The sequence below is a fragment of the Camelus ferus genome, chromosome 29, assembly GCF_009834535.1.
Source record: "Camelus ferus isolate YT-003-E chromosome 29, BCGSAC_Cfer_1.0, whole genome shotgun sequence".
NCBI classification, from domain to species: Eukaryota; Metazoa; Chordata; class Mammalia; order Artiodactyla; family Camelidae; genus Camelus; species Camelus ferus.
In genome coordinates, this window is record NC_045724.1 from 13,202,646 (window position 1) to 13,216,789 (window position 14,144).

General features: G+C 39.8%; 1 protein-coding gene and 1 long non-coding RNA gene across 16 annotated transcripts in view; one reads left to right on the forward strand and one right to left on the reverse strand.

The window, feature by feature from the left end:
* Positions 1 to 11,763, forward strand: part of EYA1 (EYA transcriptional coactivator and phosphatase 1) — a 283,352-nt gene extending 271,589 nt beyond the window's left edge. For 5 of the 9 annotated variants that reach the window (XM_032470269.1, XM_032470272.1, XM_006185840.3 and 2 more), the window contains 2 exons: positions 1,469 to 1,569; positions 10,474 to 11,763. In XM_032470269.1, coding sequence (XP_032326160.1) covers positions 1,469 to 1,569; positions 10,474 to 10,554 — 182 coding nt within the window. In that variant the 3' untranslated portion in view covers positions 10,555 to 11,763. Of the gene's footprint in view, positions 1 to 1,468; positions 1,570 to 10,471 lie in introns of all 9 variants that reach the window. The other 4 variants (XM_032470268.1, XM_032470274.1, XM_032470273.1 and 1 more) reach the window with 1 other exon arrangement.
* LOC116660528 overlaps positions 1 to 14,144 on the reverse strand; it is a 204,311-nt gene that overhangs the window by 18,340 nt on the left and 171,827 nt on the right. The window lies entirely within an intron of this gene.

Genomic DNA, 14,144 nt, shown 5'->3' on the forward strand with positions numbered 1-14,144 from the left:
AGAAAATGGATTCATCAAAATGAAAACTTCATGTAAGACCTCAGATTAATGTCTAAAAGGCAGCTTCAATGAATCCTTATTGTGGAAAATGTTGACATGACCCCAAATTCACAATGTAACCTGTAGGAGACAGTGTTTAGATGAGGATTTTTTGGTCCACCAGAGCTTCACTTTTAAGTAACATTGAGAGTACCTTCCTTTTTCCATGAAAAGGAAACTTTACAAAAACACACAGGCCTTTCCCTTTAAGGCAGGGTCGGGGCCGGTGGGTAGGGGTGAGTTTCATGACATCTAGGTGTTTGGTTGTATAGTTTTGGCAGTGAAAACTAGCCTTTGTATTTGTTTCTTAAATTGATTTAATGTTTCACAGGTTAGTGGGCAACTAAGGCATCATTGAAATTACATCCTTTGAATAAGGCTGGCCCTGTTTCATTCTGTCAGATGCAAACTAGAGATTTTAGTGCAAAATACAAATATAAAGCTGACATTTGTTTAAGCAAACAAGCAATTTGTTCATGTGTATATCTGATCCTTATTTGAAAGAGGTGCAGTCCCCGCTCAGCCATTCACATTTGAAAACTATAAACTGTCCCATTGTCCATTAAAATGACCCTACTGGTAGCCACGGACTTGGAACCCAGTTCCTGCCCTTAGAAACAATGGCTGTATTAACTGCAGGGATGTGCTGATGGCATAGCAGCCCCGGGAGCCCAAACTGGGTCTTGACATGGGAAAGATCATAGATAAAGAAAGGCATTCTCTTACCTTTATCCCGCGTTTCTTTTGGAAAGTGCTTCATTGAACGTGCGATGCCTGGGCAAGGCAGGCATGCTATGCTCTCTCTTGTAGGGCCCCAAATTACCTGACATTTATTTCAGAAGCAGCTTTCCAAGAATATTTCACGTGAACCCATTAGGCCCTGGGAGCCTTTCATTCAGATAGCTTATCCCATCCTTTTCTGGTTGAGATGCTAAGTCTCCTATGTGATTTCTCTCCCCGTAACTAAACCAATCCTTCAGTCTCTTCTATCCTTCTCAATAGCCTTTCGATCAGATATTATCTTCAGACTTTGATGTGCCATGAAATAGTTTTTAAATCAAGTTCAAATGTGTTGCCCAGAATGGCGAGCTTTTGTTTAGAATTCGCTTGTAAGGGAAAAGGACTGCTGTCAAACAAACGCTGTGATTGACTTCAGTCCTACTTTCTAATAAGTGAGTCTTTGGGGAAAATGTACTAAAATTGTACATTTCCAAGGGACAGGATGCCACATGGATGATTCATGTACAGTTTGGGATGTACTGTGCTGTTCTACATGCGACCCAAATGGCACATAAAACCACCTAGTTTGCATGAGTATGATGGGGTTAGATGCAAAGCATGGAGAAAGCATTTTATATAAAATGTTCAATCCCTAGAGTGCTGACGTCCCCAGATTTTACATTTTTGATCATTTGCTTTTGTTCATTAGGAAAGGAAAGCTGTTTTGAGAGGATAATTCAAAGGTTTGGAAGAAAAGTGGTGTACGTCGTTATAGGAGATGGTGTGGAAGAGGAACAAGGAGCAAAAAAGGTGAGTGCACCTCATTGGTGTGTCCTGTGCCACTGAATTTTTCTTAGTCCTCAGAATTCTCCCAACTGGATCATTTAAGTAAGTTCCATTTCTCCTCAACAGATCATGAATGTGTTTAGAACTGTAAGCACTGACAAATGGCAGAGTAGATTTAAATCACTATCAAGTGATCTTTTTGAAGAGTGACAGACAGAAGCTCAAGGGTCATAGGTAGTTGGTCTTCATATGATGTAGACTTGGGGACAGAAAGGAGACTTAGCTCTGTGGCCATCATCCAGAAGAGAGACAGCACACATGTCTGCTCATGCCAGCGTGGCCCTCCCTACCCGAGTGCCTCCCACAGCAGACATCACAGGTGATTAAACCTGTATTACCTGACCCTGCATGTAGCCTTGCAAACATCAAGTCAGAAAAATTACCAGCTGGTCAGAGCTGGCTTGCAAAACTATTTTCTGTGCTAGAGTATGGTGCCATCTTTTGATCACGAGGTCAGTGCCTTGCCTCTTTGGGGATGCTCAGAGAGGAGGAAGGCAGCAGACCCAATCGTAGGTCCCGTGACTCCCAATTTGCCCAATATACTTCTTTCTATTCTGTATCTGCACAAGTGTAATTCTGTCACTTCCCTTAAAAAGCTTTCTTGTTAATGTCCTTTGTTGCATTTTAAAAAGAGGGGAAGGAAGAGAGGACCACATCCCTTAGCCTGGCACTCAGGGTCTTCACAGTCTAGTAACAACCTGCCTTTCAGGCACCTTCACTCCTGCACCTTACGCAGGAGCCACACTCGTCTGCTTACTTCCCTTTGGCCATGCCCAGCACTTCGTCCCTGCTGCCGCCGCCCCTGCTGAGCATGATCCTTCCTCCAATGCCCTACTGTCATTGTCTTACTCATTTTTCAAAATCCGGTTTCTGTACCACCTTTTCTATCTCCCTCGTTTGTGAGAACTCAGCTGCAGGAGCACCACTCCTACTTTAATTGGAGAAGCTGTTGTAAGTAACTTGCACTCTTGAGCCAGACAGCCTGGTCTGAATTCCAGCTTTACTATCTACCAGTTCTGTGATTTTGAACAAGTTGCTCTACCCGTCTCTTCCTCTTTCCTTGTCTGCAGATGGGGTGAATAACAGCACCTAGTGCATTGGGCTGGTTTAAGGATTGGACTTAGTTAAAATATAAAACAGAGCCTAATAGGTAGGAAGTAGGCAGCAAGTGGTGGACATTATTATTAATTATTTGTGTATGTGTCTGTTTCAGCAGTGAAGTGTGTGCTCCTGAGAGGCAGGGACCTTATTTTGCTTGATTGTTGAGACTCTGTCTTCAATTTTTTTTCCCACAAATCCCTTAATCTTGGCACTGTCATGCTCTAAATATTTCTTAAATTGAAGAGCATTAAATATGAGATTAGCCATTAGGATAATTTTTTCTCTTCCTTACACGCTCACTCATAGAAATCACTGTATCTTCCCATAATGGAGGCAACAATTCAACTCTTCTGGAATAGTCCAGTATATACCAGAAATGGCACATAAAGTCACCAGACCATAGATGCAGCATTAAGGGTGACAAGTGGCCAGCCTCCTTACAGAGTCTAAAGAAAACTTCATTCACCTTCAGTGCCTCTAAATGCCAACAGAAGCACAGAAGCTGACCCTACCTAGTTCTGTAAATAATAGATTATTTCACTTATACACATAGATGCATGATGTGCCCAGGGTTAGTCTCCCCAAGTGTGATGGGTGCTGTTGGAAACCCACACACACTTTCTTAAAGCCTGATGTTAAGCAGTGTTTGCCATCTCAGCACTAATTCTGTGTTCCAACTTCACCAGTGGCCAACTGCCATTGCCATTAGGTACATCTGCTAGCCCTTTGGGCTGTCTTCATAAAAAGAAGTCTTTCCCAGACTAAATAGAATACCCAAAACCCAATCTTGGAGAGTTAAAGAGAATGTTTGGTGGAAATCCAGACTCAAGTCTTTTTCCTGAGAAAGCCTTTGGAATCCCCATGCCATTTCTAGACAGGACCTTCTGGTGGGTAGGGGAACATGGAATAGGTTTACACCTCTGAGCTCTGTAGAACTGAAGAGGAGCATTTCATGCCAATATGGCCCAGGGCCAAGGTGTGAATCTGCCCTCCAGGCTGGTCCTTCTCCATCTAGTGTTCCCCAGAAAGATTGAATTTCAAGAGAAAGTTGCCAGAAGGTGGCTTTCTCGCTTGTGGTAGACAGACGAATATTTATGAAAGTCATTTAAGTCATCACTTAAAATGCAAGGAACACAAAATCTTTTGGGCCCCCATCAAGGTTTCTGTGAGTGAGTCTTAGCCTATACCTTTCTGAGAAGTATGTTTTTTAGATGTGTGCATGGGTGAACACAACAAGGAAAATGTAAAGGAATTCTTGGCTTGAGGTTAGAATTGAAAGCAGTAATAGAACTAGGAGTATTTGCTCCCTTTGAGGAATAGTTAAAACTGCTTCCACTGTCTTTCTTTGGTCATGTTATTTTTATTCAGGACAAACACACACATTTATACAAAAAGAATTAGGCAGCTCCGTGCAAAGAACATCTTCTTTAAATTTCTTGACCGTGCATGAATACTTGTAGCTTCAACTTTCTGTTGTAATTTCTTGAGATAAGTGTATGGGATGAGTCCAGTACCATCTGTTACAAACTCTGCAGCTTGAGAGGTAGGCGTGGGAACTCTAATGAAACTGTGACTAGGAGTTGTAAGAGATTTTTGTGTGTTTGTAAAGTGTACAGAGTTTTCAGAAGATGCAGATTCCTATTAATAGTGCATAAGATTCAGATATCATCCATCTAGACTGACAAAGTGACCATTTCTTTCTTAGATTCTGTCTAGCCTTTCTAGGTTACTTTGTGCATGAGTTAAGAGACAAGAATCTAATAATTCACAGTAAATAATGAGTATCTTTAATGTGTGGAGTTTTGCACAGATAGGGGAAGTATTTAAGTATTTAATTCAGGGGAAAGACTACAATTTAGTATCACATTTTAAAAACTGAAAATTCAAGCTAGAGAAATAAAGAGATGGTCAGGTTATAGAAGGATTCATAATCATAATAGTAAGTATCAAGAATTACTGTCAATTTTAAAGCCCTCATCATGTCCCAGACCCTCTTTTAGGCACTTTGTACCCATCTCATTAAATCTTCACCAAAAATTTTATGAGGAGTCCTTAGATCCACTTTATAAATGAGAAAACTGAGGCACAGGAAGGTGAAAACAAGATCACACAGCTAGAAATTGGCCAAACTAGGATTTAAAGCCGATTATGAGATTTAGCACAAAGTTCTTTCAAATTATAAACTTTATTTTCATATCTTAATGATTTATTATAAAAAAAATTATTTTTTTAAATTGTTAGAATAAAGTGTGCAGTGTTTCGTTCTAATTTTACATTCATGATTAAAATTTTAAAGATAAATCATTCATTCTAGTATATCCTGTAGTTTGCAAGCATTTCAGATTATTAAATTAAAAGCTGCCAAAGAACTAGTAACTAGTGGAGTTCTGCAAGTTTGAGCATAAAAATGTTTCACAAAACCAAAACATTTTGCATTTCTTCTAAATCAGTTTTAACCATTTAGCTTGTCTCTTAGTTTCCTTGTGACCTTTTAAAACTCTAGTACAAAACTCTCTTTCCTGCTGAGATGTCTTTCCTCTCCCTAAATAGTGTTCTGCTACTGGTAGGTACTTAAGCCCAGAAATGGAAACCAGGAAGTACTCTCTGCCCATGGCCTGTTTTGTCTCGGTCATCTGAAATCTGCTCTGTCCCCCTGGTTCTCTTTACCAGTGTTCCAGGAGTTTCATCAGTAATTTCATCTAATTCTGTAATTCATATTATTAAAAAAAAAAAAAAACCCTTCAAAGAGAAAAGGTTAGAAATACCTTTGGTTTAAAAAAAAAATTATTCTAAAAAGATCTCTTTTAAGAGTTATCTCCAAGCCCCTCTTTGCTCTTAGACTGTGCAAAGAAGCAAGTCATCTGCCTCTGGAGAGCTTTCTTTCATGTATCTCTTTTGTTGTCAAAATCTGCCAGGCTTTCTTTTTTACCATCAAATTCTTTGTTTCCCTAATAAGTGAAAATAACCAGGCATATATGTATGATTTTTAAAAAATCAAAATGTAAGTAAAAAAATGCATGCTGACAGCAGTTTTTTGTTCCAGAGTAGAAATGGCCTCGTTTTATAACTCTGTAACAAAACTTACTTTATTTACTTTTCAGAAAATGATTTAAAATGAACCTCTTGTGAGTAACATGGAGGGAAGGGGGATGGCAAGCATCCATTATTCTGCATAATGACAAAGGCTTCATCAAAATATGTCCAATTTAAATGTGCATTCCCAAACTTGCTGAAAACCCAGATGAAGCTGAGAATCTGATTAATAATGCTTGATTCTGAATTTAATCAGGAGAAAAATAAGAGCTTCTTTTGTTTAGAAAAGGACGTTTTTAATGCAGGTTTTTGCTTTTAGTTTGACTTAAGTGAGACACAGGGATGACTCACACTGAGTACAGAACTTTATTATTCTAAAGCCATTACATTCATTTAACTTAACGAGCACAAACTATCTGCCAGATCTTTAAGTTGAATTTCATCTTCGTTCTTAAAGAGCTCACTCCTGTCCAGAGGGGAGGCAGATATACAAATAATCAAAGAGCAAAGCTCCATGAGTTCTTAGAGTATCTCTTTATTTACAATCTGGGAAGTATCTGTACCTCCATATGCAAATTTTCTAGAGAGAACATATGCATGTGAAAGCACAGATATAGTCTTTATTTTTTATACAAATGGTAACTATTCACTTTTTTCTGTACCTGCTTTTTTCACTTACTATATATCCTGGTAGTTATTCCATTTCAATACATGGAACTCTGCATCTCTAATTTCTCACAAATGGCTGCATCCGTATTCCGTTACGTTGATGCGCTATAATTTAATGAGTCCCTGGGGGCTGAACATTTCGGTGGTTTCCAGCACTTACTATTACAAACAGTTCTACAGTGAGCAGTCATTGTGGTTCATGTGGGGGCAAGTGTATCTGTAGGATAGTTCCTAGAAGTGCAATAGTCGGGGCAAAGGTTATGTGCTTTTATGTATTTGAAATATTTTGTTAATACATTTTTAACAATTCAGCAAAATTCAGATTACATATGAGTGTCCATGCACCCAGCTTTTTATATTATTAATCTTATGTGTACGCAGAAGGGATCAATGCAAAATACCAGACAAGGAGGAAGGATGGCAGAATGGGATGTGGAAAGCTGCACGTATGGGCAAGAGGAATAGAAAGTATGTGTCATTATTTTCCCATTAGTCACGGAACATTTTGGTTCTAATGACCCAAAAGCATGTGCTACTTCCTATGATTTAGGTCTTAGAATCCACTTCTCTCAATATACACCTAATCTTGACCAACTAAGTCATATACACATCAGTCTCAGCTATCATTTCTGTTAAGATTTGTGTGTTTGCTCTGTTTCCAGTCCCATGGCTCTAGTTACCTGATGGACTCTCTCCATTTACGTATCCCATCTGAGTATCAGCACATGCTGAATTCTCCTGTCCCAAACCAGTTCACCCAAATTTGATTTGCTGTTCTCTACCTCAGACCCATCGCCGAGTAGTGTGAATTCTCTCTTCACCGTGTGTCTCCCATCATTGCACTCACTCCATTTCCCCTGTTCCTTTGCCTGGTTTCTCTGCTACCAGCCACACCTCTATTCCATCCTTCCCCCAGTGCCTCACTAAATTGCTTAACATACTTCTACCTGGAAAAGAAAAAATCTCCCTTCTTACTAGTGCTTATCATGAACACAGTGTTCCAGCCCCATCACCTCCACAGGAAGTAATCTACACCTTTGTCACAGAGCATCTCCTGACTGGGAGTCCCATCCCTCTCCACCTACCTAACCACAGTTGCTCATTCTTCAGATTCAGCGCAGAACCCATTTACCCTCTCCAGCTTAGAGCTGAGCTCTCCCTTCTCTGAATTTATTGTTTTGATTCTTGGTTTTACTGAGATACAATTGACATTCAGCATTGTATAAATTTAAGGTGTACAACCTAATGTCTTGACTTACATATACTGTGAAATGATTACCACAATAAGGTTAGTAGACATCCATCATCCCCTATAGATACAAATTTTTTTTTGTAATGAAAACGTACTCTCTACTCCCTTATCTTTCGAATATACCATGTAGCAGTGTTAACTGTAGTCGCCATATTGTATATTACACACTTCCAGTTAGAAGGTAAATAAGTACTGGGGCTGTATCTTTTGACTACCTTCATCTAATTCCCTTTCCCTCCCCACACACCTTGCCTCTGGTAACCACAAATCTGATCTTTTTCAATGACTTTAGGGTTTTTGTTTTTAAATTCCACATCTAAGTGAGATCACACAGTATTGTCTTTGTCTTATTTCACTTAGCATAATGCCCTCAATGTCCATCCATGTTGTTGCAACTGGCAGGATCTCCTTTTTATGGCCAAGTATTTCATTATGTGTATATATACCACGATGTCTTTATCCATTAATCTGTCAGTGGACACTTCGGTCATTTCTATGTCTTGGCTATTATAAATGATGTGGCTATGAACATGGTGGTGCAGCTATCTCTTTGACACAGTGTTTTCATTTCCTTTGGGTACATACCCAGAAGTGGGATTGTTCAGTGATGTAGTACTTCTATTTTTAATTTTTTGAGGAGCCACCATACTGTTTATCATAATGGCTGTACCAATTTACATTGTAACCAACACCATGTAAGTGTCCCCTTTTCTCTGCATTTTCATCAGCCTTTGTTATCTCTTGTCATTTTGCTGAAGGCCATTCTAAAAGGCTCAGAGGTGATACCTCACTGTGGTTTTGATTTGCATCTCCCTGGTTAGCAACATTAAATGCCTCTTCAGATAATATCTTCTTTGCAAAAATGTCTGTTCAGGTCCTCTGCCCATTTTTAAATTGAATTATTTATTTTGCAGCCATCTCTCTCTGACTTCATGTAAGAAATATTTGTTCCAAGCTAAACATTGATGCAAGAAAAAAACTGTTTATAGCTCTAGGCCCAATGGGTGCAAAGTAATCTTCACATCAGTATGTGCTTAGTTAGGGAAAATATTATTTTGCACTATTAGTTCTAATTATTTGTTAACACGTGTTTGAGTTCCCTGTCCTCTCCCCCAGCCTCGGTTATGATTTACATTTAACAATGAGCAGCCTCGGTTATGATTTACATTTAACAATGAGTGATTATAAGACTACCATTATTATTCTGTTTAAGAGGGTTACCAGGTGCTGCTCCACTGGGCTCCTACAGCCAATCAGGTCACAGTCATGTCTCTCTCACACAGCCAGGATGCTAGTGGTGAATTTCTCCTTTATCCTCTGCTCCTCTCCTTCACTCACAGCCATTAAAGTGCTCTTCTAAAATGATCGGCCTTTCATAACTGGCTCAACTATTATCTCCACTTAACAAGTGTTTCCCCAGTTCTCCGGGCAAAGGGAATGACCCCCCCCCCCTCTTTTTAGGTAAACAGTCATGATTGCTGCTGCTCACCCACAGACTGAGCGGGTGGGCCTGGGATGTCTTCTATACCCTGCCTGCAAATTCAAAAAGTCATTATTGAGTGAATGAAAGCCAGTACAGTGTATTTTTAGGATCTAAAGTTGCCAAGCAGGACATTCTAAAAATTTGAAAAGATCTCTAGTTCTTGGTTCTGGCTAATTCTATTACTGAGTGATAACACAAATATAGACATATTCTAAAACAGTATAAAATCCAGAAAGGTCTACACGTGATATTGAGCTGTGGTCAGGCTTTTAGCAGATTACTTGAGACAAAGAGTGTTAATAACCGAGTGACAACAGCTGTGTGACATACACCAAAATAGTAGCTTCTCTGTTCCTTACAGATAATCCCCACAAACTCCTCAGTTCCAAATTCTATTTGCTCTCATGCCACATTCTCCTAATAGTCTGAATTAAAAAAAAAAATTCCTTTGAACTATATAATTTCAAATTATACTTAGGGTTCCACATTTTTTGTGTGAAAAAATATTTATTTTCCTATGGGCTAGACAGAATTTTGTCCTCTGAAAGAAAGGTAATGATTATCATTCACTTACCCAAGAAAAAGATTTGTACTTACTCCAGTGCTTTGGAGCAGTCAACTTTATAATCATGTTTTCATCCTTCATGGATGAGGTAACCTCTGTGGGTTCCCCCCCCCCGTTTTTCTTGTCTCTGGTTTGAATTTCACACATTTCACAAACCTTCCCATTATTTAAGCTAGATTTTGAGATTGATGTTTTAAACAATAACTACCAAAAAACAAAAACCTACCTTAGGTGTTCATTTAAAATTTTCCCATCTGGTAAAGCTGTCTAAACGTCAGAGCAAAGAACGCCTGATGGAAATAAATGAACAAAAGTTGCCTCTTACATGAGTAACATTAAGTTCTGGAAAATGTAAAACCACCACCAGCTAAAGGAAAGCTGCTTAAACTTTCAGCATGAAAAATCCACTGGGTACAGATTCTGAAAGGCAACTGTTGGACAAGGTTTTGGTTCGTAGCTACTGTGTTTTAGTTAAAGTTTGAAATCGGCATGCAAGTCACAGTGTAGATGTGCTGAAGAAAGACCCATCACCTTCTTAAAAGAAACAGACTCCAGGTTCCATTTTAAAATGCAGTCCAGTATTCTTAGGGGAGGATTAAGTTTGAAGTTTTGTTTTAAACAGATGTGGTGTTAAGATCTTAACTGGCGATTTTCACAAGACTGAAAAAAGCAGGGGTGGGCAGCAGAATGAATTTCCAACGTGGGCTTCCAGGGCCCGTGCTGGGAGCGTTCTCCATCCTCACTGTGTGTCTGCCCCTTTCACAGCACGCCATGCCCTTCTGGAGGGTGTCCAGTCACTCGGACCTCATGGCCCTACATCATGCCTTGGAACTGGAGTACCTGTAACTGCCACATAGCACTTTGAAATCGCACATCTGCCCTGTGACCAGGAACGAATCCAGCAGGCCTGCATCCCGTGTCAGCGCTGGACTCCAAACTAGCGATTTCAACTTATTGATGCCCAGCTGCTGGGGGTCCTCACCTCTGCCCTAGCGGGATGTGAAGGACCACATCCCTTTCTTCAGAACAGCTGTTGACTCTCGTACTGTGAAGCCCATGAAAATAAGCCATGAGAATGTTCTAGCACAGTGTGATGTGTCTTGGCCACATTAACTACATGGTTCAAACCTGTGAAGAAAGGACCTGCAGATGCTTAAGTTTTTAGAATTTTCAATGTGATATAAACAGCTTCTCCAATACAGCCAACTTGATTGCACAACGAAGACTGAAATGTGTTTCCTGAATACCAGTGGGGGGATTTTTCTTGTAAAGGTTTACTTTTTGGTGTCTCATATCCAGGGTAATCTCTACATCTCTACTTATTTATGAACAGACTTTAAAAAAAAAAAAACAGCTTTATTGAGGTATAATTCAAGAACCATACAGTTCACTTGAACAGACTTTTCGGACATCAAATAATTGAAGAGATGATTAGCTTAAGAGAAGCAATTAAAGACCCTGGCCTCACGACACAGCAAGTACTTTGAATTTTAGCACATTGCAAAGTAGTTTAAAATATGTCTAATTTAAACGTATAATATGTACATCACTGAGACAATCATGTACAGAAAGAATTTTTGGTGTAAATTTGTAATAATGGATGATTCTTTTACATATTGTTTAGGAAAAGGATGCTGAGAGGTAGCAATGCCTTGCTCGTGAAGTATGAGGCAGTGTGCACAGATGTGCAGCGCCTTATCCAAGTACTGGGTATAAATATGTAGATAATGGATTTTTTTTTTTTTTTTAGATAATGTTGTCAAGACCAAAAGCATGGATGTCAAGTGTCAATAGGATTTTGTTTTCCTTTTTTTTTTTTTTCTCCCCATCAGTTCTTTTTTTTAAAAAATGCTGTTAGGAGGGCCTTGGTAAAATAACACAGCAGTGTCTTAATTTGGGGGAAAAAAGCCCTCTTACAACCTCACTTTTTCATTTTCAACCCTAGTGTATTATATGTAACTACTTGGGGAAAAAATGATTATTCAAATGCTTCTTCCCACAGAAAGAATGTAGCTGATAGATATATTTTATTAATAAAGTGGTTCATGAATTGGACACTCGCAGAGTTTCCTTGTGCTCAGATGACAGTGTCTGCATTTTCCTGTTTAAAATGACATTAGGGAGGACATTACCCCATAGCTGGAAATCAGCAAAACTATGTAGTACTTCTTACCTTTGTGTCCTTCTGTCTTTTCCTCCACACTTAACTCCCCCTGCCCCCACCCAGCCCTCCCAGGACAAGTTCACTGCCTGCAGTGGACATTGCCGGTCGTCATCACCAAGGAAACAACGCTAGCCTTCACCCTTAGGATGGCTTATTACATGCCAAGCATAATCTGGGAAATAAAAAGTCACCTTTGTAATACCCTAAGAAAGTTTCTCCAAAAGGGATCAATCAGTTCATCTAGGCGCTAGTTTCTCTCATCTAAAGCCTTCCATTGCCATGAAATTACTTCATGGATGAATTTTCTTTAATATCATTTTGGGAGGAAAAAAACACCAGTTTTGACCCAAAGTGGCTAAAGTGCTACTCTATCCTTTTCTCAAGGTTCATGTTGCTGCTAGAATTAGTTGTGAATTCTCCAGATGTGTAATAATAATAATTCAGTTTTTTTCTTTTGCTTGAAGCAAACAGAAGTTGACAATTTTTCTAGCCTTTTCATTTTATGTTTTTGTACTCTGCAGACTGAAAAGACAAGGTTTATCTTGGCCTTACTGTATAAAGGTGTGTTGTGTCCACAATTGTGTACAGGATTTTTCTTCATTAAATTTGTGTTTAAATTAATAAAATGGATTTGTGAAGTACTGTAAGCTCCTTGCATGTCAGTATTTTCTTTGTCTTGGTTATGAGAAACAGCAAGATCTCAGTTGCTTTAAGGCTCAGAGTCCAACAAAAGGAAGTTGTGTGAAGCAATTGCAGTAATGGCTTTATCAGTCCTGGAGAGGACCAAGTGAAGGGAGTAACAGCTGTTTCTTTGATCACTGTAAAAACAGATGAATGGAAAAGCTCTTTGCTTCCTCCAAACCTATATAAACTAGACCCTGACTCACATTTATCTGCTATAGAACAGAATTCAGCATCAAGTATCTCGGATGCCAGAGCATAGACTGAGCCACTTAAATACCCAAGAGACAGCACTATAAACCAGTTTCATCTATAAAGAACGCCCACAACATACACCTCTAAGATTTAGCCAGATTAATCACCGCCAAAGAGCTATAAAGCAACACAACTCACTTCCTCCTGGGATTTAATCTTAGCAACACAACATTTGTACGTACAAACAAGTGAGAATCAAACATGCAGTGATCTGACTTGTTTATCAGGCCCAGGATGTTCATTTTTCACACACACACACTCGGCCAAGTGGCTTGAGTAATGAAGTGTCTGAGCGTCCTCCGACACTGGAAAATGAAGAGTTTGGGGAACATCTTTATAAGGCAGCAGTGGAGAGGAGCGGGACCATGAGGTCTCAGGCAAAGAAAGTATGGAAATAGGCAAAATGGAGAGCATATCCCCAAAAGATGACTTTTCTAAAGCACTGCTTCGAACTTGACACCCCCTGGCTAAAATGTTTAAAGGGCTCCCCTTGGACCACAGATTAGAGCCCAGATTTCTGTACCTGACATTCTAGGGTTTCCAAATAACATTGTAACTTTTTTCCCATTATCTCTCATTATTCTTATGAACAAACCTTCAGGATATATTAACTGGGCTCTTTAATGGACCCAACTGCCTGTAAGCATCCCTGCCTCATCTTTACTAGAGCTTTTCCACAGCTGTCAATGCTTCCTCCACCTTCAATCCACCCAAACCACGTCCAGCTCCATCCAGAGCCTTCTCCTTTGCAGAGCCTCCCTCCCCGTCACAGCACAGTGTTAGCTCCATCTCTTGAACTTCTCCCACTCAATGTCCACAGTCTTGTTGGCAGTTCCCATTATTCCCTTCAATAAAGGCTCACTGTCCTAGATGCTAGGGATGGAGGTCCCCACTTCTGAGGATGGAGTTTACATAGGAATAGGTGGCAACAGACAAATGAATTATCAAATGAATGGTTAAGGTACATTCAGTTGGAAACGTTCTTTATGGAAAATGAAGACAGGGCATGTGGGTCACAGGATGGACAGAGCCAAGACATGTGAACCGAGACCAACTGCTCAGAAGCAGGCAATGTGTGAAGATCAGGGGCAGAGGACAGAGGCAAAAATCCCCAGAAGAGAGGACTTCTATTTACTGCGTTCTAGGAGTGACTCACACCCACATGTCCAAGAAGAGATGACTCTGGGAAGGAACTGAGACTCGGAAAGTCTTGCTAAGACATTTGGATGCTAGTCTAATGGCCACTGAGGGCTTTACACAGGGTTGTGACCCCATCTGATACCCTCTTTGCAATGATCGCTCGGGCCACTGGGTGAAGAATGGGCTACAAACTAGC